The 22,850-nt window shown below is 46.5% G+C and overlaps 1 protein-coding gene across 3 annotated transcripts; it reads left to right on the forward strand.

Moving 5' to 3' along the window:
- The first annotated feature begins 78 nt into the window (after positions 1 to 78).
- ADRM1 (ADRM1 26S proteasome ubiquitin receptor) lies at positions 79 to 22,805 on the forward strand. 3 transcript variants are annotated; one of them, XM_044296269.1, is made up of 10 exons: positions 79 to 175; positions 6,406 to 6,616; positions 6,914 to 7,030; positions 11,160 to 11,283; positions 13,626 to 13,712; positions 14,277 to 14,358; positions 14,459 to 14,691; positions 15,546 to 15,706; positions 22,304 to 22,406; positions 22,610 to 22,805. In XM_044296269.1, the coding sequence occupies exons 2-10, from the start codon at positions 6,407 to 6,409 to the stop codon at positions 22,708 to 22,710; spliced, it is 1,218 nt and encodes a 405-aa protein (XP_044152204.1). In that variant the 5' UTR covers positions 79 to 175; position 6,406; the 3' UTR covers positions 22,711 to 22,805. The 3 variants fall into 3 exon arrangements, with proteins under 3 accessions (XP_044152204.1, XP_044152206.1, XP_044152205.1); XM_044296271.1 differs by having other exon boundaries at positions 15,549 to 15,706; XM_044296270.1 differs by lacking the exon at positions 79 to 175 and adding an exon at positions 1,441 to 1,571.
- Positions 22,806 to 22,850: the final 45 nt, after the last annotated feature.

The raw sequence follows: 22,850 nt of genomic DNA on the forward strand, positions 1-22,850 counted from the left end.
ATACTAAAATGGCCGCCACTGACTGGCACGGGAATTCACCAATCAGAAGGCGAGTTGTAGGTATTGCAGCTATCGAGATAGTTGGCCGACCAATGGAAGTGCGGCAGGAGGTGGTATGAGTGACGTCAGAGCGGCCTTCAGCAGCGTCTGTGGAGAAGGGTGTACGGAGAGTCAGGTAATGGGAAGCGGGGACATGGGGCTCTCCTGGCCGCGCTCTGCCGGGTGGCCGTGTGTGTAGCTTCTCCTGCAGGTCCTGTATGTGGGTGGTACATGTATGGCATGTGTAGATGACATGCTCTGCCCGGGGGTCTGTGCCACCTTACTGATGGTTTCCATCTGTCCTATCATTGGTCTCTGGCTGTGATCCTGAGATTTGTGTCTTTGTAATGGTGAATACCGGCGGTACCCCAGGGTCCATATAGGAGGGGGGCTCAGCTCACGTGTGTCGGGGGCTCACTCATAGGTTCTGCCGTACACACCGGAAAAAAGAGCGCAGACTGTGGAGTCGCCTTCTTCCGGTAACTGACCCTGTTATAGGTCAGGGGGTCACAGGTTGGGATCCACTATATAACGGATCTGCCACAATAACGGACAGAAGACAACCCAGATGTGACCTTCATGTATGTGCAGTGTTACTGGAGCAGCAGAATAGTGAGTGCAGCTCTGGAGTATAATACAGGATGGAACTCAGGATCAGCATAGGATAAGTATTATGAGTACTCAGTGACTCCACCACCAGAATAGTGAGTGCAGCTCTGGAGTATACTCCGTGGTCACCTGCCGGCCCGTACCGCTGCGCTGCACTGGATCCTGACACATCGTCAGGTCATAGTGCACGTAAGCGCGCACTATGACCCAACTCTGACATCAGGATCAAGTGCAGCGCGCGGAGAAGGAGGTGTGGAGCGGCGCCTCTACAGGAAAGGTATTTTATTTCACTGGCACTGGGGACATGGCACTGAAGGGGGACAGCCGGCAATGGAGGAGCTTATCTGATGGCACTGGGGGACAAGGAGGGGGTGATCTGATGGCACTGGGGGAGTGGGGGACATGGCAATGAATGGCATGGAGGGGCTGAAGGCACTGGGGGAACTGATGCACTTGGGCTGATCGCACAGGGGGGTGTTGGGGACTTATGGCAGTGGGGTCTAATGAGTTTTTATAAAGGAAAATGGTCTATTAATTCATTTTTTCTTATTAGATTACTCGATTACTGAAATAATCGTTTACTGCAGCCCTAGTGTATACACAGTGGGGGTAATTTGCTAAGTCTATGCCAGTTTTTGGTGTAAAACCCCCAAAAAAGCCACGAGAGCCTGACTTTCTATAAATGCTGTGCGACAAAATCTTATTGCGGCTGTGTATTATATGTAGGTCAGTACCTATAGGGGACACTTGCCTGCTATTTATTATCCGCAGATTTTGCTCCTTTATTTTTGCTCAACCCCACTGGACAGCGTTCTGATCTGGTATGGTCCCATTCAGATTGGGCAGCATTAGGACAGTAAGAAATCCGATACGGGGAATCTCCCCCCTCACCAGCGCAATCAGAGAACCACGATATCCACAAGGTGAGCAGAGAAAAACCCAGCACTGCCGTATTCTAAACCGGTTGCTTTATTGGAAGAAAACACTCCAGCAAAAAAAAACGTAACCTTCTTGACACATTTTGGGCACCTGGGCGCTAATAAAATGGCATGATCATGATCACTAGCATCAGGACAGTGCTGCAGACAGCGTCTACAGAGGAGCGGGGTGGTCTCTGCCCCATTGGACCCTAGCTGCCAATTGGCTAACATGGGCCCATATCTGGTGAACAGGGGGCCTACAGGTAAAAGGACATGGCTGGAGTCGGGTAACGTGTGACAATTGCCTCAGGTATACTGGGGAACGAGCCTCGTGTGGACATACACATGAGGTACCTGTTAGCTGAACCCTTGTTTAGCCCACATCTCTCCCGATACCCACCCCACATATATATGGGGGAGAACGGGGAGAGCGCAGAGACTTCCCTGGTGCAGGCTTATGTCCTGAGATACAGGGAGACCGTATAAAGAATTTAGACCAGGGGTCAGAAACCTCCGGCACTCCAGCGTTCTGAAACTACAACTCCCAGAATGCTCCATTCACTTCTATGGGAGTTAGTACAGCAGCCGAGCATGTATACATGCTGGGAGTTGTGGTTTCACAGCAGCTGGAGTGCCGATGGTTGCTGATCCCTGCATTAGATTGTCAGCCAGTCCTGTTTTAATAGTCGCGTTTGGCCAATATACATTTAATGAGTACGGCCATCTTTAGTAAGGAGGATCCACTTTTGCCCCCGACGTGGCCCCGTTCTCCCTTCCATACGTTGCACAGACTCTTTATAAAGGTCCAGGCCTTGGATTCTGATGAAAGCTCCTCATCCATTCATGTGTGGAACATAGTAAATGAAGCGTGTAATGGAAGGCGCAGTCACTGAAAATAATATCTAGAAAGACAGTTGCAATACCAACAACAAAATCGCTGAGGGCAACTTCTTAGAACTTCACTTTTATTAAATATCCAATAAAACGGGTCCCAACAGGACCAATATACTCCCAGTACGATGACCACAGAGCAATCAATTGGGGACGGCTAGAGGCAAATCCGGGTAGCATCAATGAGAGATCAATACTCTCCCTAGGCTAACCCTAATCAAAATCTGCTCAGCCCAGAGATACACCTTGATGGTAGGAGTACCCTGTCCACACGCAGCCCCATCACTTATCTGAAATGCACATTAATCGAGAATCCCAATTTGGTACAAGATGCAGTCCTGCCGCGTTTCTCTTGTAATGCACAAGGTTCGTCAGGAGATAATAAAGTTCCAAGAATGAACAGAAATGCCCGATATAACTCAGCATACACAAGAGGAGTGAAGACTGGAGCGCCCCAGACCTGTAGCGGGTTGAGACCTGTTTTATTGGATATTTAATAAAAGTGAAGTTCTAAGAAGTTGCCCTCAGTGATTTTGTTGTTGCTATTGCAACTGTCTTTCTAGATATTATTTTCAGTGTCTGTTTTTCTATGGCGGGATAAGATTTGTCAGGTACATCGTTTACGGAGGAACTTATTAAGGAAGCACAAGATATTTTTTCAGATACGGAATTACTTGGTTTATCAAATTCACTAAGTTGTAAACTTGCATTTATTGACCTGTATGAGGAATATAAAAAGAACATAAAATCATGGTGGGAGATCCGATCTCTAGAAAGTTATTTGGAGCATAAAATGATTCCTAGGGGATTACGTGTACCCATCTTTCCAGCAGAACATATGCGATCACCAGGACTGCTGGTAAGGCGGGAACAAGAACTCACAAATAGTTCACTTAGATTAACGAATTTACTGCTTGAAGAGGAATTTTTTTTATCTTTTAGGTCCTCTGAGAAATTGAGGGGCTTTATTGACTTGGCTGTGATGTTTAAGACTGACCCTGATTTTAATAGGAGGGAATCTTCATTGCTGACTGCAGTAGAGATTCCAGGGCCAGATTAAGGAACGAAAGCACAGGCAGTTCAACAAGGACCTCAAGGGATTCAGAGAAAATAGGGCATATCAAGCAGAGAGCAAACCATCTCCTCTCGGAGACTGACCCTTCTTCCTCTGAGCAGGAATTCTCAGATCTTGAGTCCAATTCTAGAGGCCGAACAAATTATAGACGGGGTCAAAGGGGAGGACGGTATAATAGGAGATGGCCAAGATCAAGCGGCCGGAGGGGGGAAAGGGGGCGAATCTTCATCGCCTTCAGTTCTTACCCTCCTCTTCAGCCCCTACTCAAGTACCCGGGGAGTTTTTTTTTTTTAGCCCAAGGCAACTCTTACCAATTACGGGATCGAACCAAGGTGGGAAACTATTAGAGGACAAAGATCAACCACAAATAATGAAGCTTTCTTCCCGTGTACTTAGCAAGGCGGAATATAATCTGCTTAAAAAGGGACTCTCGTTTCTACCTATAACAAAGTTTGTCCCCTTTATTTGGGTCAAGGAGATTGAAATGGCATAAGTTTATGAAATATAATAACAGGCTTACTTGTGAGCAACTTGTCCTACAGGAGAATGAATTTGCAGGATCTGGAGATATTCCTGGGTCTGCTTGATGAAGGCACACATGAACCAGGACGTGGACTATTTACGGATCTATGTCCTAAGAGTACTAAATTACCGCCTCCCATGAACTATGATCATGTAGATATTTATTTTTATTTTTTACAGATAGTGATTGAGGATATAAAAAGATTGCCCATGTCCTCAACTCATTTCCGTAATTTATCTGGTCTTGAGATTGAGGCCCTTCTAAGTCTAGAAAGAGATGCATTAATAGTCATCAAACCGGCTGATAAGGGGGGAACCTTGTAGTTATGGGGTGCACCCAATACAGACAGTTGTGTGAACGTTTGAGTGATCAGGAATGTTATCGTATTATCAGATCCCACCAACATCTTTCTTGGGGAGCTTGTGTCCATTCTTGATGACTGCCTTACCAAGGGTGTCATCAGTGAGGTTGAATATCGTTTTCTCAAGCAGAGTACACTCAGCCGCTTTTTATGGACTACTAAAAGTCCACAAGGGTTTATCCCCTTTAAAGAGTCGCCCAATTGTGTCTGGTGTAGATTGAATTACTCAGAATAGTGGTATTTATATTGACCATGTTCTGAAGAGTTTTGAATCAGCCCTTCCATCTTACACCAGAGACACAATGGACTTCCTAAGAAAGACTGAGACTATTAATGTAGAACCAGCATGCTCCCTGGCGAGCATAGATGTAGAATATTTGTGTAGTTCTATTCCTCACTCTAAAGGATTGATGGCGGTGGAAGAATTCCTAAAAACAAGGGCAATCCGCTATGGTTCTCACAACAAATTTGTACTGGCTCTCTTCTGGAATTAGTTTTAACATAAGAAAAATTATTTGATTTGTGGTCCTTCCTTTAGCTTAGGGGGACCGCAATGGGGAGCCTCTGTGCTCTGACCTATTCTAATCTTCTCCTGGGCTGGTGGGAGGGCAAGGTGGTCTTTCCAGACATGCAGGCTTGGTGGTGTGACAAGATTTTCTTCTGGACACGTTATATTGACAATGTATTCTTAATATGGGATGGTGACTCTCTGACCAATTTAAGGCTACTTTCACACTAGCGTTCAGGCGGATACGTTCTGAACGGATCCGTTCTGAACGGATCCGCTCATAATAATGCAGACGGAGGCTCCGTTCAGAACGGATCCGTCTGCATTAAAATGGCAAAAAAAAAAGCTAAGTGTGAAAATAGCCTCGGACGGATCCGTCCAGACTTTCAATGTAAAGTCAATGGGGGACGGATCCGCTTGAAGATTGAGCCACATTGTGGCATCTTCAAACGGATCCGTCCCCATTGACTTACATTGTAAGTCTGGACGGATCCGCACGGCCAGGCGGACACCCGAACGCTGCAAGCAGCGTTCAGCTGTCCGCCTGTCCGAGCGGAGCGGAGGCTGAACGCCGCCAGACTGATGCAGTCTGAGCGGATCCGCTCCATTCAGACTGCATCAGGGCTGGACGGCTGCGTTCGGGTCCGCTCGTGAGCCCCTTCAAACGGAGCTCACGAGCGGACCGACGAACGCTAGTGTGAAAGTAGCCTAAATGATTTGTGAGAGAACTCAATATAAATGTGCTTGGTCTGTCATTCACTTTTGAGTTCCATCCAGATACGTTAAAATTTCTTGAAAATCCACATGTACTGTGCCCCGCGTGCATAAACCTTCCGGTGGCAATGTCCTCTCTGCCTTCCATACATTTCAATGGGTGCAATGGGTGCAGCGCTGAGGATAGTGGAGTGGCAGCTTAAATGGGTTGTCTCATCTAACAATGGGGGCATATCGCTAGGAGAAGGGAGCCTCAAAATCGAATATATCGTGGAGGCCACAGTGCGCATGAGCAGCCACCTTCCATTCATTTTCTATGGGCTGCCATAGCACTGGCTCGGCTATCTCAGTCAGGCCCATAGAAGTGAATGGGAGCGGTGGCCGGTCATGCACGGTGTGCTCCCGTTTACTTATATGGGGAGAGTGCTTGGTGGTGGCCGGACCGGAGTTCTCCAGCCACCACTTTGCGGTGCTCCTTTCCCAGTATAAGTGCGGGACCCAGCGGTGGTACCTGCACCTATAAGACAATGAGGGTATATCCTAGTGATATGCCCCCCATTGTCTGAGATGAGACAACCCCTTTAAAGCTGTGGCCGTGCTGAGAAAGGATATGTCCCTTCTTGGCGCAGTCAGTCTCTCCTGCTGCTCCCTATAGTTATTGGCTCTCCACCTTTCTCTTTTCTTGAGGCACATCTGACGCTGCCGTTCAGCTTTGCCCCTTTGACTGTTTCCACCTGACATTTAGTGACCTTTTTCTTCTTTCAGAATGTCTTCAGGAGCTTTGTTCCCAAGCCTGGTACCCGGCTCCCGGGGCTCCTCCAGCAAATATTTGGTGGAGTTCCGAGCTGGTAAGATGACGCTGAAGGGCAGTACCGTTACTCCAGACAAGAGAAAAGGACTAGTTTACATCCAGCAGACTGACGACTCCCTGATCCACTTCTGCTGGAAGGACAGGACATCTGGAAATGTGGATGATGTGAGTCTTGGCTTTGGAGCGACTCGTGCCGTCTTTTATCTAAACTTTTATTATTTTTTGTGTTAAAGGTGTTTTTAGAGATCAGGTGAAAGAGCTTTTATCCTGCGGCAATTAAGGCTGACACTGTAATGGGAAAGGCGATTTTTCTGGAGGAGCCATGCTGCGCCCAGCTGGTGCTTATTTAACCAGACTGCATTGTGTTGTGGCCAATACGTCCTTTCTGCTTCCCTCAACAAGCTGTGATATTGACACTTACAAAGTGCACGACTCACTCCTCCATTCTTGTTTCTTTTGCAGGATCTGATTATATTCCCAGACGATTGCGAGTTTAAGAGGGTGGCCCAGTGCACCACTGGCCGCGTCTATGTGCTGAAGTTTAAAGCTGGCTCTAAGAGACTGTTCTTCTGGATGCAGGTCAGCTACAAATTTGTTATTTTTATTTTTTTTTTGTGTGTGAAACAACTTTTCTAACCATTTTCAATATTTCAGCTTGAAGGAACTGAATGGAAATATATTTTGGAAGATATTACATCTTTAAGGCTTAGTTCACACCTGAGCGTATTCGGTATGCGCATTTTACAGGCGGTTTTATCAGGCGTTTTTGTATTTAGGAAACGCTCGTAATACGCGCGTTTCTGTGATTGACAAAAGAGGCATCCAATGAAACGGCTGGGTATGACATAGTTATGGGGGATCTGTGGAGGGCACACATATAGCATCTTATGCTGGTCCCCCTCATGGCCCTATGTGTCCCCTCAGGTGTCCTAAACTGCGCACATAACTGGCTTTGTGTGTAAAGTATTTTACTACTGTATTAAACAAGCTCTCTCCTATTGATAAAATGGCCAGCCTCTGTACTCACTTTCACTATGAATGCACTGCAGCGAGCGTCGGTGAGCTGGCCGGCGCGTGACTGACGTCACTTAGTAACGCTCCTAATTCAGGAAGGAGGAGCATTACTAAGTGACGTCACGCGCCGGCCGGCCAGCTCGCTGCCGCTCGCTGCAGTGCATTCATAAAAGTGGGTACAGAGGCTGGCCATTTTATCAATAGGAGAGAGCTTGTTTAATACAGTAGTAAAATACTTTTTACACACAAAGCGGCGCATACGTATGCGTTTTTAAATTGGCAAACAAGAAATGCCCATTGTCGCGCATTCCCGCTAAAGTCTATTGGCGGGAACGCGCGAAAATACGCCCCAAAGAAGCTCCTGTACTTGGGGCGTAGGGCGTTTCACAGCGCATTCATACGCGCTGTAAAACGCTCAGGTGAAAACCATGCCCATAGGGAAGCATTGGTCCTTGACTGTTGAGCGTTTTACAGCGCGTAGGAACGCGCTGTAAAACGCTCAGGTGTGAATCCAGCCTAAGGGTGTTTTATGAGACTTGTACTAAAGACCAAGCCTAGTCTGACACCCAGGACCCCCTGCAGATCAGCTGTTTGAGAAGGCACCAGAGCTTGCAGTAGCACCGCGGCCCTCTCTCAGCTCACCAAGCACAGCACCATCCATTTTATGGCGGCTGTTTGGTATCGCAACTCGGTCACATTCTCTTCAATGGGGCTGACCTGCGACTAGGCCATGTGACTAATGAATGTGATGTCACATGGCCTAGGCCAAGGTGGAGAAGGCCGCGGCACTGGTGCCTTTTCAAACAGCTGATCAGCGGGGGTCCTGAGTGTTGGACCCCCACCAATCAGATACTGAGGTCATCATTAAAAAAAAAAAAAACTCCGAAAACCCCCTTTAAGTTCATGTTGATTATCCACATGGAGGGAAAGCTGCATGTATCCTGTCTCCCATTGTTCCTCATTGGGGATTAACACTTGCCCATCATACGGCTGCGGTCTTGGTGCGATACACAAACTGCAGTTAGGCCTCTTTCACACTTGCGTTGTCCGGAACTCCACTTGCTGGAATTACACGCCGGATCCGGAAAATCGCAAGTGTACTGAAGGCATTTGAAGACGGATCCGTCTTCAAAATGCGTTCAGTGTTACTATGGCAGCCAGGACGCTATTAAAGTCCTGGTTGCCATAGTAGGAGCGGGGGAGCAGTATACTTAGTCTGCGCGGCTCCCGGGGCGCTCCAGAATGACATCAGAGCGCCCCATGCGCATGGATAACGTGCCATGCGATTACGTCATCCATGTGCGTGGGGCGCACTGACGTCACTCTGGAGCGCCCCGGGAGCCGCACGGACGGTAAGTATGCTGCTCCCCGCTACACTTTACCATGGCTGCCAGGACTTTAGCGTCTTGGCAGCCATGGTAACCATTCAGAAAAAGCTAAACGTTGGATCCGGCAATGCGCCGAAACGACGTTTAGCTTAAGGCCAGATCCGGATCAATGCCTTTCAATGGGCATTAATTCTGGATCTGGCCTTGCGGCAAGTCTTCAGGATTTTTGGCCGGAGCAAAAAGCGCAGCATGCTGCGGTATTTTCTCCGGCCAAAAAACGTTCCGTTCCGGAACTGAAGACATCCTGATGCATCCTGAACGGATTTCTCTCCATTCAGAATGCATTAGGATAAAACTGATCAGGATTCTTCCGGCATAGAGCCCCGACGACGGAACTCTATGCCTGATCCGGGCAACGCAAGTGTGAAAGAGCCCTAAGCGTACACTGGTGTAGTAGCAGTTAGTTTTCTGCCATGGAAAATACACGTAGGACCTTTTCACCATGTGGACATACCACAATAGTTCTCCTCGCTTGGGGTTTGCCTCAGTTATTTGTGCTGATAGTTTGTCACAATAGAAAAATTTTATTTGTCTGACAGAATTAGTCTAGTTGCACTGGAGTGAGATGCACCAAATTTATTAAGGAGCATGTGTTTATGAATTTTGGCACATCTCGGGAGGTCCATGCGCCAGCAACTGAAATCTATGCCAAGTAGGAGCTGGCTTAGATTTCAGGTGTAACTTGCATCAGATTGCATAAGTAATGTTAAATGGGTTGTTTGGTTACTGATATTGCTGACATGTCCTTAGGATAGGTGATCAATATCAGATCGGCAGGGGTCCAACTCCTGGCACCACCACGGATCAGCTGTTCAAACGTTTACCTGCTGTGAGTCAGCATTGCAGTGGAGAGCCGTGTAATTACAGCTCATTCATCCTGTTCAGGACAGGAGTGCAATTACAAGAACTCCTTATCATCCACCTGCGCTCTCTTCAAACAGCTGATCAGCAGAGGTGAGCGGGAGTTGGACCCCCGCTGATCTGGTATTGCGTTTCCCCCATTCCCTAGACTGGAAACAGTTGTAGAAAATGCATGCCTGGGAGAAGTATTGGGGTAGAAAAGTTTTCTGCTTCTGTTTATAAGTGAGAGTATTTCCAGTTAGTGACATCAAGCAGAGATTGTGAAATTGGTGGCAAATTGAAATGCAACATATGGTTGCAGAATTTATTATGCGATTTTTTTTTTTTTTTTTTTTTTTTTTTTTTTTTTTTTTGGCGCTTTCATTTAGGCTCCATTCACACGTCCGCATCCGTTTCCGCAATTTTGCGAAACTGGTGCGGACCCATTCATTCTCTATGGGGATGGAATGGACGCAGACAGCACACAGTGTGCTATCCGCATTTGCGGAGCGCGGCCCCGCTCTTCCAGTCCGCAGCTCCGCAAAAGCCTGCAGCTACGGACAAGGATAGGCATTTCTATAGGGGGTGCCGGCCGGGTGTGTTACAGATCCGCAATTTGTGTGTCCGCAAAACACCACTGACGTGTGAATGGACCCTTATAGAAGTAAAAAAAAAAAACTGTCAATCCTGACAGGACTCCTGGGAAAGACTGAGAGTCCTGAGTACCCCCACCCACACAGTTACTGACAGCCTCCCATGTACACGATGATACAGTGGAATCTGTCACTGCACGCAGGTGGGGTTATCGGGACCCTCCCCTAATCGGGGGCATTTATGGTGAACAGAGTTGAACTGAATTTCAGGAAGTTATCCCCCGTCTTGTAGAAGTTACCTATTCTATAATATGGGTAGTGCTCAGTACACTGTATTATAGCTCCACAAGGCCCTCGATTGATACAAAGAAGATTTTGTCAGGAAGGAGAAAAAAAGTCCTCCTTTTACATTTCCCTCTCCTTTTGAATCCGCTTCTGACTTTAGCATCAAAAACGCCTGAAGTAAGTTTCACCCTGCTGTTCCAGGCTCTGGCGGACAGTTGAATACCCAAGCATGTAATTTACAGTGTATATACTATAGTCCATATTCCTGCATCCTACTGCTAACCAGTGGAAAGCAATTCAGATTCCAGGTTCACCTATAATAATACACAGTGGTAATAACACGCATATGAATATACTGAAGTACAAAGTGAGGATCTTATTGTGCAGAGAAAATCTATGAATATGTAATGACAGCGGTAATAGAGAATTTCACATCCCAGCATCTGAGAAATAAGTCCACAAATGATGGAAAAATATCAGACACAGGTTTCTGGCCTCCCAGGCTGTGCTGTCATCACTTCTGCTCCTGTTCAATGGGTAATAAATGTTCCCATGATATAATTGATTTTCTCATTTGTTTATCATCAGGAACCCAAGACTGACAAAGATGAAGAATACTGCCGCAAAGTCAACGAGTATCTCAACAACCCTCCTATGCCGGGAGCATTAGGCGGCAGTGGCAGTGGTGGACATGAGCTGTCTGCACTGGGAGGTGAATGCTTCTGCTGTCGTATTTTAAAAGACATCTGTCAGCAGATTTGTCCCTATCTGCGCTCCAGACTAAAAAAAAAAAACTATATCCAGGAGCAATTGGCTCCTAACCTGAAAAATTTAGGAGCCAAATAAAAATTTGTCGCCAAATTTAAATACATATAATTACGGTATAATTTCAGAAAAAAGTCTTACCTAGGGTTGTCACGATACCAAGATTTTAATTCTATTTCAATACCGTAAAGTATTGCGAAATTCGATACCGCGTGAAAAAAATAAACTCCAAAAAAGCCGTTTGCATTCCGCATTTTATGGAACCTCCGGCCCATAATAGAACAGTCCCATCCTATTTTTTTTGGGGGGGGGGGGGGGGGCAAGGTGACAAAAAATGGCAAATTGCGCATTTTTTATTATTTTTTTCTGTTAGGGCGTTCACCGCATAGGAGAGATTTTTTTATATTTTAATAGTTTGCACTTTTTCGGGCGTGGCGATATGCAATGTATTTTGTTTATATAAAATTGAGAGAGGGGGTGATTTTAAACTTATGTAGTGTGTGTGTTTTTTTTTTTTTTTTTTTTATTATTAGCAACCTGGGATCTTTTCATCCCTTGTCCTATTCACTCTGATAGAGCTCTATTAGGGTGAATAGGACTTCACACTCTCCCTGCTGCCCTGTGCATAGTGCACACAGCAGCATGGAGATTACCATGGCAGCCAGAGCTTCAGTAGCATCCTGGCTGCCATGGTAACCGATCGGAGCCCCAGGATTACACTGCTGGCGCGCCGATCAGAAGCTGCCACCAATGAATAGAACAATGGGGGGGGGCGCCTATGGCCACTGCGCCACCAATTATACTTAATACTTGAGTTGGTGGCACTGCACCACCAATAAATATAATTACATTAACTTAAGTGAATATAGTTTATGCCTGAATACAAACGCAGGCTGCGGGTGCCTGCCATATCCGGCTTCTATGACTTCGTGCTGCGAGCCGCTGCAATTAACCCCTCAGGTTCTGCAGTGTAGCCCAGGTCTTAAAAATAAGTTTGCATAATGGCTATGCTTCTTTGTACAATCATAACTGTGAAGGAACATTTGTGTTGGGCTTCCTGTATTATTCCCGTTCAGCTGCATAGCTAGATGCACTACTTTCCACTAGGTTTGTTTTATTTTAGGGAGGTCAGAAGGCTGGTAAGGAGAAATAAATCACACTTACAGAAAGGCAGTTTTATCAGGCTCTTGGCTACCTCTGACCACTCGCACAGAGACGCACGCGCACACAGAGACGCACGCGCACACAGAGAGCGTTTTGGTGTCCGTCTCCAAAGCGGAATGGAGACTGAACAGATCTCGCAAACGGATGCATCCTGAACGGATTGCTCTAAATTCAGAATGCATTAGGATAAAACTGATCAGTTCTTTTCCGGTATTAAGCCCCTAGGACGGAACTCAATGCTGGAAAAGAATAACTAGTGTGAAAATACCCTTAGGTGGCCATATCCATAAGATTAAAGCCTGCTGGAATGGCAGTCTTCAGCCATTCCGGCCAACTGTTTGAAAAACTGGCGCGAATAGGCATTCGTGATCGCCGAAAGGCAGACTCTAGTCTACTGAAAATGTGATCCGCTGTGCTGGAAAACTTCCGAAACTGCATGTCGATGGCATCATCGTCTGAATTCAGCCGATCACTTGCCATTGTGTTAAACCACCAGGGAGTCTGTTTTTATCTTAAAAAAATAAAAAAAATTGCTCCATGGTTGGGCAGTTTAGTGGGTGGGATCGTTGGTATGAATTATCTCAAGGACAACTGATCGATGCGGCCGATCATTATCTCAAGTGCATGGCCAGCTTTTGAGCTCCTCTGCAGGCAAGGTATGCACATAGGGGCTCATTTATTAGTGTTGTAAGAACCAGTCTTTACAAAGGATCTTCCTGCTACATTTGGCAAAGTACTAACGTCGTGTCTATATTGCTGATGATTCAGAATAAATTTGACATTACCATTGTGAGCGCTGTTGTTCCATCAATTGCTTTTATACATGACACAGAACACAATCACTTGTGCCTCTTTTTCATGTTTCCTTTGATAAATGTGCCCCACAGCATCCTGCACATGAATGTGCTTTCTCTAACAATCGGCCAGGGAAATGTTATTTGTATGCTGTGCACCCCCTGCCTAATTTCCATTAGGGCTAGTGTTCTGCGAAAGTGACAGATGATGTTAACAGTTGTAACAACAGTAAAGGCTTGAGGTAGAATAGGAAACCTAAAAAACCTTGTGTGCAGGATGGCGGCACTGTCGGCATAAATGTAAAACAGTTTGTGCCTTTACTCCCTTTAGGAGAAGGAGGCCTGCAAAGTCTACTCGGAAACATGAGTCACAATCAACTAATGCAGCTGATTGGACCAACTGGACTGGGGGGACTTGGTAAGTTTCCATCACATGATGGTATTCCTGTTATCCATCATTTTAAACAACTTTGTTGACTTCTCAAGTTTTATGCGCGGTGCTATTTAGAAGGGCTTTGCAGGATTTTATAACTGATGTATCCTCTGGATAGGTCACTAGTATCTGATTAGTAGGGGTCTGACACCCAGGACCCCTGCCGATCATCTTTTGGAGAAGGCACCAGCGCTTCTGTGAGCGCCGCGGCTTTCTCTGTGCTCACAAAGCACAGCTCTGTCCTGGTATCACACACTGCCCCATTCACTTCTATGAACCTGAACTGTGCCTAGGCCACTTGACCGATGAACATGTCATCACTGACCTAGTGAAAGTAGAGAGAAGGCCTTGGCACTACTGCTGATCAGCGGGGGTCCTGGGTGTTTGACTTCCCCACTGATCAGATATTGATGACCTATCCTGAGGCTAGATCATCAGTAGTAAAGTCTCGGAAAACCCCTTTAAGCAGAGTATAATCCACACTTTTCAGCAGTATGGTGAGTTAATGTCAGTGAGTAAGGCAATGAATTGATATGTGATATCTTTCAGGTGGTCTTGGTGCTCTGACTGGTCCAGGTTTGGCTAGTTTGTTAGGCAGTGGAGGACCTACAACAAGCAGCTCATCATCAAGGTAACATTAAAGTTTCAGCCCTCTCCTTCAAGGTTGAGTGTAGTACGTAAGATTGAACTACTCATGGCAGTAATTGCTGTTTTATTTTATTTTTTATTAGCTCCCGGAGCCAATCGGCAGCAGTTACCCCATCCTCCACTTCGTCTTCCACACGAACCACCACCACAACGTCAGCTGCTCCAGTGTCGGTGCCTGCTGCAACCCCCAGCCCTGCAGTGAGCTCCAGCAATGGGGCCAGTGCGGCCACAAGCCCCACACAACCCATTCAGCTAAGCGACCTGCAGAATATTCTGGCAACTATGAATGTGCCTGCCAGCGCAGAAGGTGGACAAGGTAACTGGGTATTTCCAAAAAGCTAAACTATTCCAGTAAGAACTAGAGCTCCATATTCACTGCTAGGTGTCTATTAGCTTGCAGCCACAAAGCTTGCGTACAAAGCATGGCAAATGAATTTCCACATAAAGCAAATTACTCATTTAAACCACAGTTAAAAGCACTTAGTTTTTTTTTCACACAGTACAGTCAATTTAGTTTTTTATTTGTAGTCATGGGATTGCACAAATTGCTGGGAAAGAACGGTTGCATGACTTTGTATGAATAAACCCACTCGCACATTCATCAACATGCCACAGTCCATTGGTGGCACCTACCTACACTTCTGTTTGTTGCATTGCTACATTACAGCTTCCTTGCGAGGCATCGGAGTAGAGCGCATGATATAAAGTAGATGTATAGGTAATTACAATGGGGTCACGCCAACATACTTCATCATGATCATTTGCCTGAACCTACATGCCAGACTAATCTGTTTTGGCTGGTTTTGCTGCCCAGTACACGTAATTTTTTAAGCTCCAATTAATGAACAGTAGTACAGATGGTTACGAGATGACATTTGGTGTAGGGGCTGGCAGCCGCTGCCTGCTAATCTTTCTGGAGTTCAGTGACTTTCACTAGAACATGGCGGTTGTGACTTGCCAAGTGTCCTGCAGGCTGACTAGTTGCTACTTGCGAGGCTAGCATGCTAGGTAATTATGTGAAAATGGAGCTTGGATATTCTAGAGCTTACAACACTGTAATCCAGCTATTCATGCACAGTGATTATTGCTCACTGCTGGTGTTGGATTACATTTAAAGAATTTGAGAACAACGGAATATAAATCTGAAACATAACCACTTTTGTCTATCAGCAGTGGATCTGGCCAGCGTCCTCACACCTGAAATCATGGCTCCCATTCTGGCAAATGCTGACGTTCAGGAGCGCTTAATGCCGTATCTGCCATCAGGAGAGTCCTTGCCACAGACTGCAGAGGAAATTCAGAATACACTTACCTCACCTCAGTTTCAGCAGGTACGTAGACTTACACAGCATTTTATTGTCTATATTACACCTGCAACATCCTGACTGCCCATGGCTCAAGTGAACCCAACTTATTTCACCATAGAACCCCATAAGTTTGGTCACTTCAGCCATAGTTTTCCAGGTTTTGTGGTTCTAATACACACACATGCAAATGTGACTGCGGCCTCGCATTGTTTTATCCGTATATAGGTCATTTCTAAACTGGCTAAAAGATCAAGCCTGAAAATACTGGCAGAGATGCAGGAGTTCATGTCTATTAACATTGGGTCAGCACAGCTGGGGGTAGTATGGGACTCATTTAAAGCGTCTGTTAGAGGGATGTTCATTAAGCGTATCCAAAGGCATAAAGCTAAAAATCGACAACTGACACAAGAACTACAATCTAGAGTCACTGATACGGAGTGTAAATACGTTGATAATCCCACGGCGGCAAATCGATCTAACTGGGTAGAAGCACAGCAATTGTATAAAGACCACCAAATAGAGCTAGCAAACAACAAAAGGATGTTCTGGAAACAGAAGTACTTTGAGGAGGGAGAGAGTGTGGGCCATATGCTGGCCTCTGTTATTAAGGCTCAGCAAGGACCCTCTTTTGTAGGGTGTTTGCGGGATGCGACAGGCAATTTAATAACGGAAAGCACAGAAATAATAACGGCATTTGCGGATTACTATAAGCAGTTGTACGCCACTAAATTAAAGCGCAGCGACAGTGAGATCCGGGACTTTCTTACCTCGGCCAGGCTACCAGTGCTTACTACGGAACAAATAGAGAGATTTGAGGAACCCCTTAGTCTGGAGGAGTTAGAAGTGGCAGTGGGAGGGCTTCCTAATGAGAAAGCATCGGGGGCGGATGGAATACCTGGGGAACTGCTGAAAAAATATAAAGACTTTGTTACCGCAACTCTTAGAGGTCTTTGATCAAGCGAATATGCTAGGCGGTTTGCCCGAGTCTATGGAAGAGGCCATAATAATAGTTCTACCGAAACCGGGTAAGGACCCCACGTGTCCGGGATCGTACAGGCCTATCTCCTTATTGTGCACAGATGTCAAGCTGTTGGCTAAAGTTTTGGCCAACAGATTGGCTAAAGTGATCCTTAGCTTAATACACGGGGACCAGACTGGTTTTATGCCGGGCAAATCTACGGCCATCAATATTCGACGATTATTCATTAATCTGCAGTTGTCTGGGGGACGAGCGGGTTGCCGTGCAATCCTTTCACTCGACGCTGCGAAGGCTTTCGATAGCGTCGAGTGGAAGTTCTTATGGAAAGTAATGGAGAGTATGGGGTTCGGACCCAAATTTATATCCTGGGTAAAGTTATTATATAAAAGACCGAGAGCTAGAGTACGCACTAATGGGGTATTGTCCGAGGCATTTACTTTAGAGAGGGGTACACGTCAGGGGTGTCCTTTATCGCCAATGCTATTTGCCTTGGCTATAGAACCTCTGGCGCAGTTAATACGTGCGGATCCCAAGGTAACGGGTTTGACATATGGCGGAGTAGAGGAAAAAATTGCACTGTACGCCGATGACATGCTGCTCTTTCTAGACAACATCGAACAATCAATACCCCATGTCATGCAGCTTATTGAGGAATATGGTGCCTATTCGGGCCTAACCATTAATTGGGACAAATCGGTAATGCTCCCCATGGACTCGGTGCCGAGTTCACTCCAGATCAAAATAGCTCCTTTGCAATTGGCCAGGCAGTTTAAATATTTGGGAATACAGGTAACATATCTGTCACAAGAATATATTGACCTGAATCTAAGCCCACTATTGACAAAAAGTGCCCAAAAGGTTGATAGCTGGTGTAAGTTGCCATTATCTGTTATAGGGAGAGCTAACTTAGTTAAAATGGTTCTAATGCCACAATTTCTGTACATTTTACATAATAGCCCAATTTGGATACCAATGAGACACTTCTACAAAATACAGGGGCTATTCAGGGCCCTAATATGGAATAAAAAGTCCCCAAGAATTCGCTTAGAGACCTTACAGAGGGAGAATGATAGTGGTGGACTGGCGATTCCCAATCCGTGGCTGTACTTTTTAGCGGCACAACAGTGCAAATCCTGTAGTGTCCTGGGTAATTCGGGGTCTGTGAGTGCGCTATTGTCTTACTTGATGGGAGGGAGGCCACCAGGGTATATACTGGAGCTTGGATCAGTTATTCGTCCCCCAGAACTTATCCCGTGTGCTACTCTACTATGCAAAGCATGGAAAAAACTTAAAGATATTACCAAAATCTCAGGGTGTAGTGCCCTAACTCCCTTATGGAACAACTCCAGTCTCCCGGAACTGAGTAAGTTGGAAGGCTTTGATAGTTGGGAGAAAAAAGGAATATACTGGGTGTCACAACTGTATACAAATAAAATTTTCAAAAGCTTTGAACAACTGAAGGAGGAGTTTCAGCTCACGAACACAAACTTCTATCAGTACCTGCAATTACGCCACGCCTTGTCAGCGCAGGGAAAGACAACAGATCTCACTATACAGGCTTCTATGATAGCGGAACAGATCAGAAAAGGAGGGGATACCAAAGGAGTGATTTCCGGCTTCTACAAGTTGTTACTCTCATTCTATCAGGACCACTTTCCATTGAATGTTAGGGGAAAATGGTCCCAAGAGGTTGGCCCCCTGAATGATGCGCAGTGGTCCGAAATACTGTCTAAAAGCCCCTTGTTATCATTGTGTGAGACACACAGATTGTCACAATTATACTTAATACACAGGGTTTATAGAACACCTAAATTCCTACTTAAAATAGGGGTACGTGACACATCTAACTGCCCGAAATGTGATGTGTCGGAGGCACATATAATGCACATGTTTTGGGAGTGCACTGCCATAGGTCCCTTTTGGAATCTAGTGCTAGATGTTATTTTTCAGGTATTTAGGATCAGACTTCCAGTAGAACCTTTGATATGTGTATTGGGCTTGTTACAAGACGAATTCACAACAGATCTCAATATAGGCATTAGTAGAACATTGTATCAAGCCAGGAAATTAATAGCCAAATACTGGATAAGCACTGCAGTACCAACTAAGGAGGAATTTATTGCTCGTATGAATGTGATAATTGGGCATGAAAGGGGGGTGTACTATAAAAGAGGTGTGAGTAAGAAGTTTGAATCTATATGGGGACCGTGGTTGAGTACGCCAGGACTACCCAATGGACGTCTTCTATCCTTGCAATTAGGATGGATGCCTAGAATAAGATGAAGTGAAACTTGATAATGGGACGGTACGGATGAACGGGTTATGGTAGAAACAGAGGTAGATGTTTCTCAGGATTTGTGGAGGAGAAAACTGAGCTGACATTGTGGTATGGTGTGGGTTAAAGGTGGGGGGGGGGGGGGGGGCGGGTTACCCTTCAGGGTTTATACTTTGTGTATTATTGTGCCCAAGTTGGGCTTTCATTTGTTTATATCAATGTGTATTTGATGTACGCTTAACTATACAAAAGGGAAAAATGTTTTAATAAAAATTACTTGATTCAAAAAAAAAAAGATCAAGCCTGAGCTCTCAACTTATTGTAATCCGGTAAAGTTCTCATATCCTGGTGGCATATTAGCGGGGTCTGGATACTGAGTCTTGTGCCAATTGCTAAAATGAAGGGGCTTCCACTTGCCAGCTACTAGATTTTCTCTGCTTCATTCAGTAATGGCAATGGAGCTGAGTTTTTTGGTTCTTGTGGTTAGTTAGATCTTAACGTACAGATTGTAACCTGAGAACTTGTGACATATCTCTGAAGTACTTGTATTTACTGTAGAATTTATAACACTGCTAATCCTTTAAGTACTTGGGTTAACTTTTAAAGGGGTTGTCCAAGATGTATAGGAGCCTATATAAAGTAAAGAGGGAAAAAACATTTTTTCTCGCCCATTTTCCTTGGGGGACACAGACCTTGGGTATAGCTCAGCTCCCTAGGAGGCGTGACACTAAGTAAAACTGTTAAGCCCCTCCTCCATCAGCTATACCCTCAGCCTGGAGATAGAGGCTACCAGTTTTAGCTTGGTGTCCAAGGAGGCAAGACACTCCCTGCTACTGCAGGGCTGTTTTCTCCTTGATATTTTATTTTTCTAATTTTGTTATTTTACTTTTTCCTAGGGATACCAGAGACGCATGGACCTCTCTGCTCTCCCGGGGTTGAGCTGCGCCAGTGCCAATTTATCTGCACTGCTGCCTCCCCCACAGAAGCAATAGGAGGATCTGGGCAGCAATGGCTCCCCTACATCCCGCCAGCTAGGGGGTTGCCCGCACGCCAAGCCCCTCTACCAGCTTCCTGCCACTGCGGTGCCAGTGGCTGAAGGGGCGACCCTGCTGGAAGGAACTGAGGGTGAAGACGTCGTTCGGTGAGATGGCTATTCCAGCCCATACGGGTTCTTCGGAGGATCGCGGCAGAGGGCGTTCCCGCGATTTTAATCGCCCCGGATTGGCCCCGCCGGTCTTGGTACGCCGACCTAATGTTGCTGTTGGCAGACGCACCGTGGCCACTGCCCTCCAGGGAAGACCTTCTCTCTCAGGGACCGATCTTCCACGAGCATTTAGGCTCGCTACGTTTGACGGCGTGGCTATTGAGACCGCCGTCTTAACGCGACGGGGTTTCTCCGCGGACGTAATCCGCACCATGATCCGTGCTCGTAAGCCTGTATCCTCTAGGATCTACTATCGGGTTTGGAGGTCCTATCTGGGGTTCTGTGAGTCCCGGAGCATCCCTCCTCTCCGATTCTCCCTTCCCACACTCCTGTCCTTCCTCCAGTCGGGTCTGGACCTGGGGCTGAGCCTCAGTTCTCTGAAGGGACAGATTTCGGCGCTGTCTATTCTTCTCCAGCGTCCCCTGGCCCCTCTAGGGCCCATTAAGACCTTCTTACAAGGGGTGGCTCACTCTGTTCCGCCGTACCGCCCTCCAGTTCCTTCCTGGGACCTGAATGTGGTGCTCTCGGCGCTCCAATCCGCCCCCTTCGAGCCTTTACGGGAAGTCTCCCTTCGTCTTCTGTCCTGCAAGGTCATCTTTCTTGTGGCCATCACGTCTCTCCGACGGGTGTCGGAGTTAGCGGCTCTTTCTTGCTCCGACCCTTTCCTGGTCTTCCACCAGGATAAGGTTGTGCTTCGGCCTGTCCCGACCTTCCTGCCAAAGGTGGTTTCCGCCTTTCACATCAATGAGGACATCGTCCTTCCGTCGCTCTGTCCCTCTCCTTCCCACCCCAGAGAACGGGAACTGCACCGTCTGGATGTGGTCAGGGCGTTGAGGATTTACTTGGAGGTCACCGGATCCTTTCGGCGCACGGACTCCCTGTTTTTGGTTCCGGAGGGTTCGCGCAAGGGTTTGGCGGTCTCCAAGGTGGCTATTGCCCGTTTCATTAAACTGGCGGTGTCTGAGGCTTATCGAGCCAAGGGCAGAGCTCCGCCTTTCGGCATCACTGCTCATTCCACCAGAGCAGTCGGTGCTTCCTGGGCGCAGAGGCATCGGGCCTCGGCTGAACAGTTGTGCAAGGCAGCCACTTGGTCCTCTCTGCACACTTTCACAAAGTTCTATAGAGTGCATACGCATGCATCAGCGGATGCTGCTTTGGGCCGCCTGGTTTTGCAGGCAGCGGTTTCCTGATGCTCTGGTGGTGTTCCGCCTTGGGTTTGTGGTCCCTCCCTTCTTGGACTGCTCTTGAACGTCCCAAGGTCTGTGTCCCCCAAGGAAAATGGGCGAGAAAAGGAGATTTTTGTATAACTTACCAGTTAAATCTCTTTCTCGCTCTTCCTTGGGGGACACAGCACCCACCCTTCTGTGTTTGGTTACAGGGTTATGGTTTGGCGCCCCGTTGGGTTGCTGGTTGGTTGTTCCTGTTATTGGTTGTTTTCCTTTCACTACTTGGACATGCAACTGGTAGCCTCTATCTCCAGGCTGAGGGTATAGCTGATGGAGGAGGGGCTTAACAGTTTTACTTAGTGTCACGCCTCCTAGGGAGCTGAGCTATACCCAAGGTCTGTGTCCCCCAAGGAAGAGCGAGAAAGAGATTTAACTGGTAAGTTATACAAAAATCTCCTTATTCACTCTTTAAATGTCTCCCCCACCCCCACAGATGGATCCGTTCAGATGATACAACTGTCTGCATCTGTTCAGAACGGATCTGTTTGTATTATCGTATTATCTTTAACATAGCCAAGACGGATCCGTCTTGGACACCATTTAAAGTCCATGGAGGACGGATCTGTTTTCTATTGGGCCAGATTGTGTCATAGAAAACGGATCCGTCCCCATAGACTCTGGATCAGTTTGGCTCAGTTTCGTCAGACGGACACCAAAACGCTGCATGCAGCATTTTGGTGTCCGCCTCCAGAGCGGAATGGATGCAAAACGGCGGCAAACTGATGCATTCCGAGCGGATCCTTTTACATTCGGAATGCATTAGGGCAAAACGGATCAGTTTTGGACCGCTTGTGAGAGCCCTGAACAGATCTCGCAAACTGAAACCAAAACACCAGTGTGAAAGTAGCCTGAGAAGATGTTTATTTACTATTTCCCAAGTAATATAATGGACGATGTACTGGCATGTACCCTAACAAGTATACCTTCCTTTTCTCAGGCCCTGAGTATGTTCAGTGCAGCTCTAGCCTCCTGCCAACTGGGGCCACTAATGAGTCAGTTTGGGCTGCCAGCAGAGGCGGTGGACGCAGCCAACAAAGGAGGTAGATGTGTTTTGATTTTCTTTACCTATGTTGGTTGCTTTGTGGTCGTGCCTATTTTCCATTAGATTGTATCTGGACTAATGATATGGGAGAAGCAGTTTTCATTTGTGAAGGAGGTGGAACCTTATGGCATTGTGCTGGGCACTCACTCTGACCTCCTGTGGTTGTTTCCTAATTATAATTTTTGTCCTTCATCCTACTAGACATTGAAGCATTTGCCAAGGCGATGCAGAACACGTCTTCTCAGAAAGAGAGGGAGTCAAAGGAGAAGAAAGAGGAGGAGGAAGACATGAGCTTGGATTAATTCCTGCTGCAGATTGGTCCTGAGTGCTTCGGGCTGGCTTTATACCCCCACGTGTATGTCGGTTAAGTGTTCAATAAATGTTCCTTTCCGTTGCAGTTTCTGCTGACAACTTTTGTTTTGATTTTCTGTGGGTGAGGAAC

The sequence above is a fragment of the Bufo gargarizans genome, chromosome 6, assembly GCF_014858855.1.
Source record: "Bufo gargarizans isolate SCDJY-AF-19 chromosome 6, ASM1485885v1, whole genome shotgun sequence".
Taxonomy (NCBI): Eukaryota; Metazoa; Chordata; class Amphibia; order Anura; family Bufonidae; genus Bufo; species Bufo gargarizans.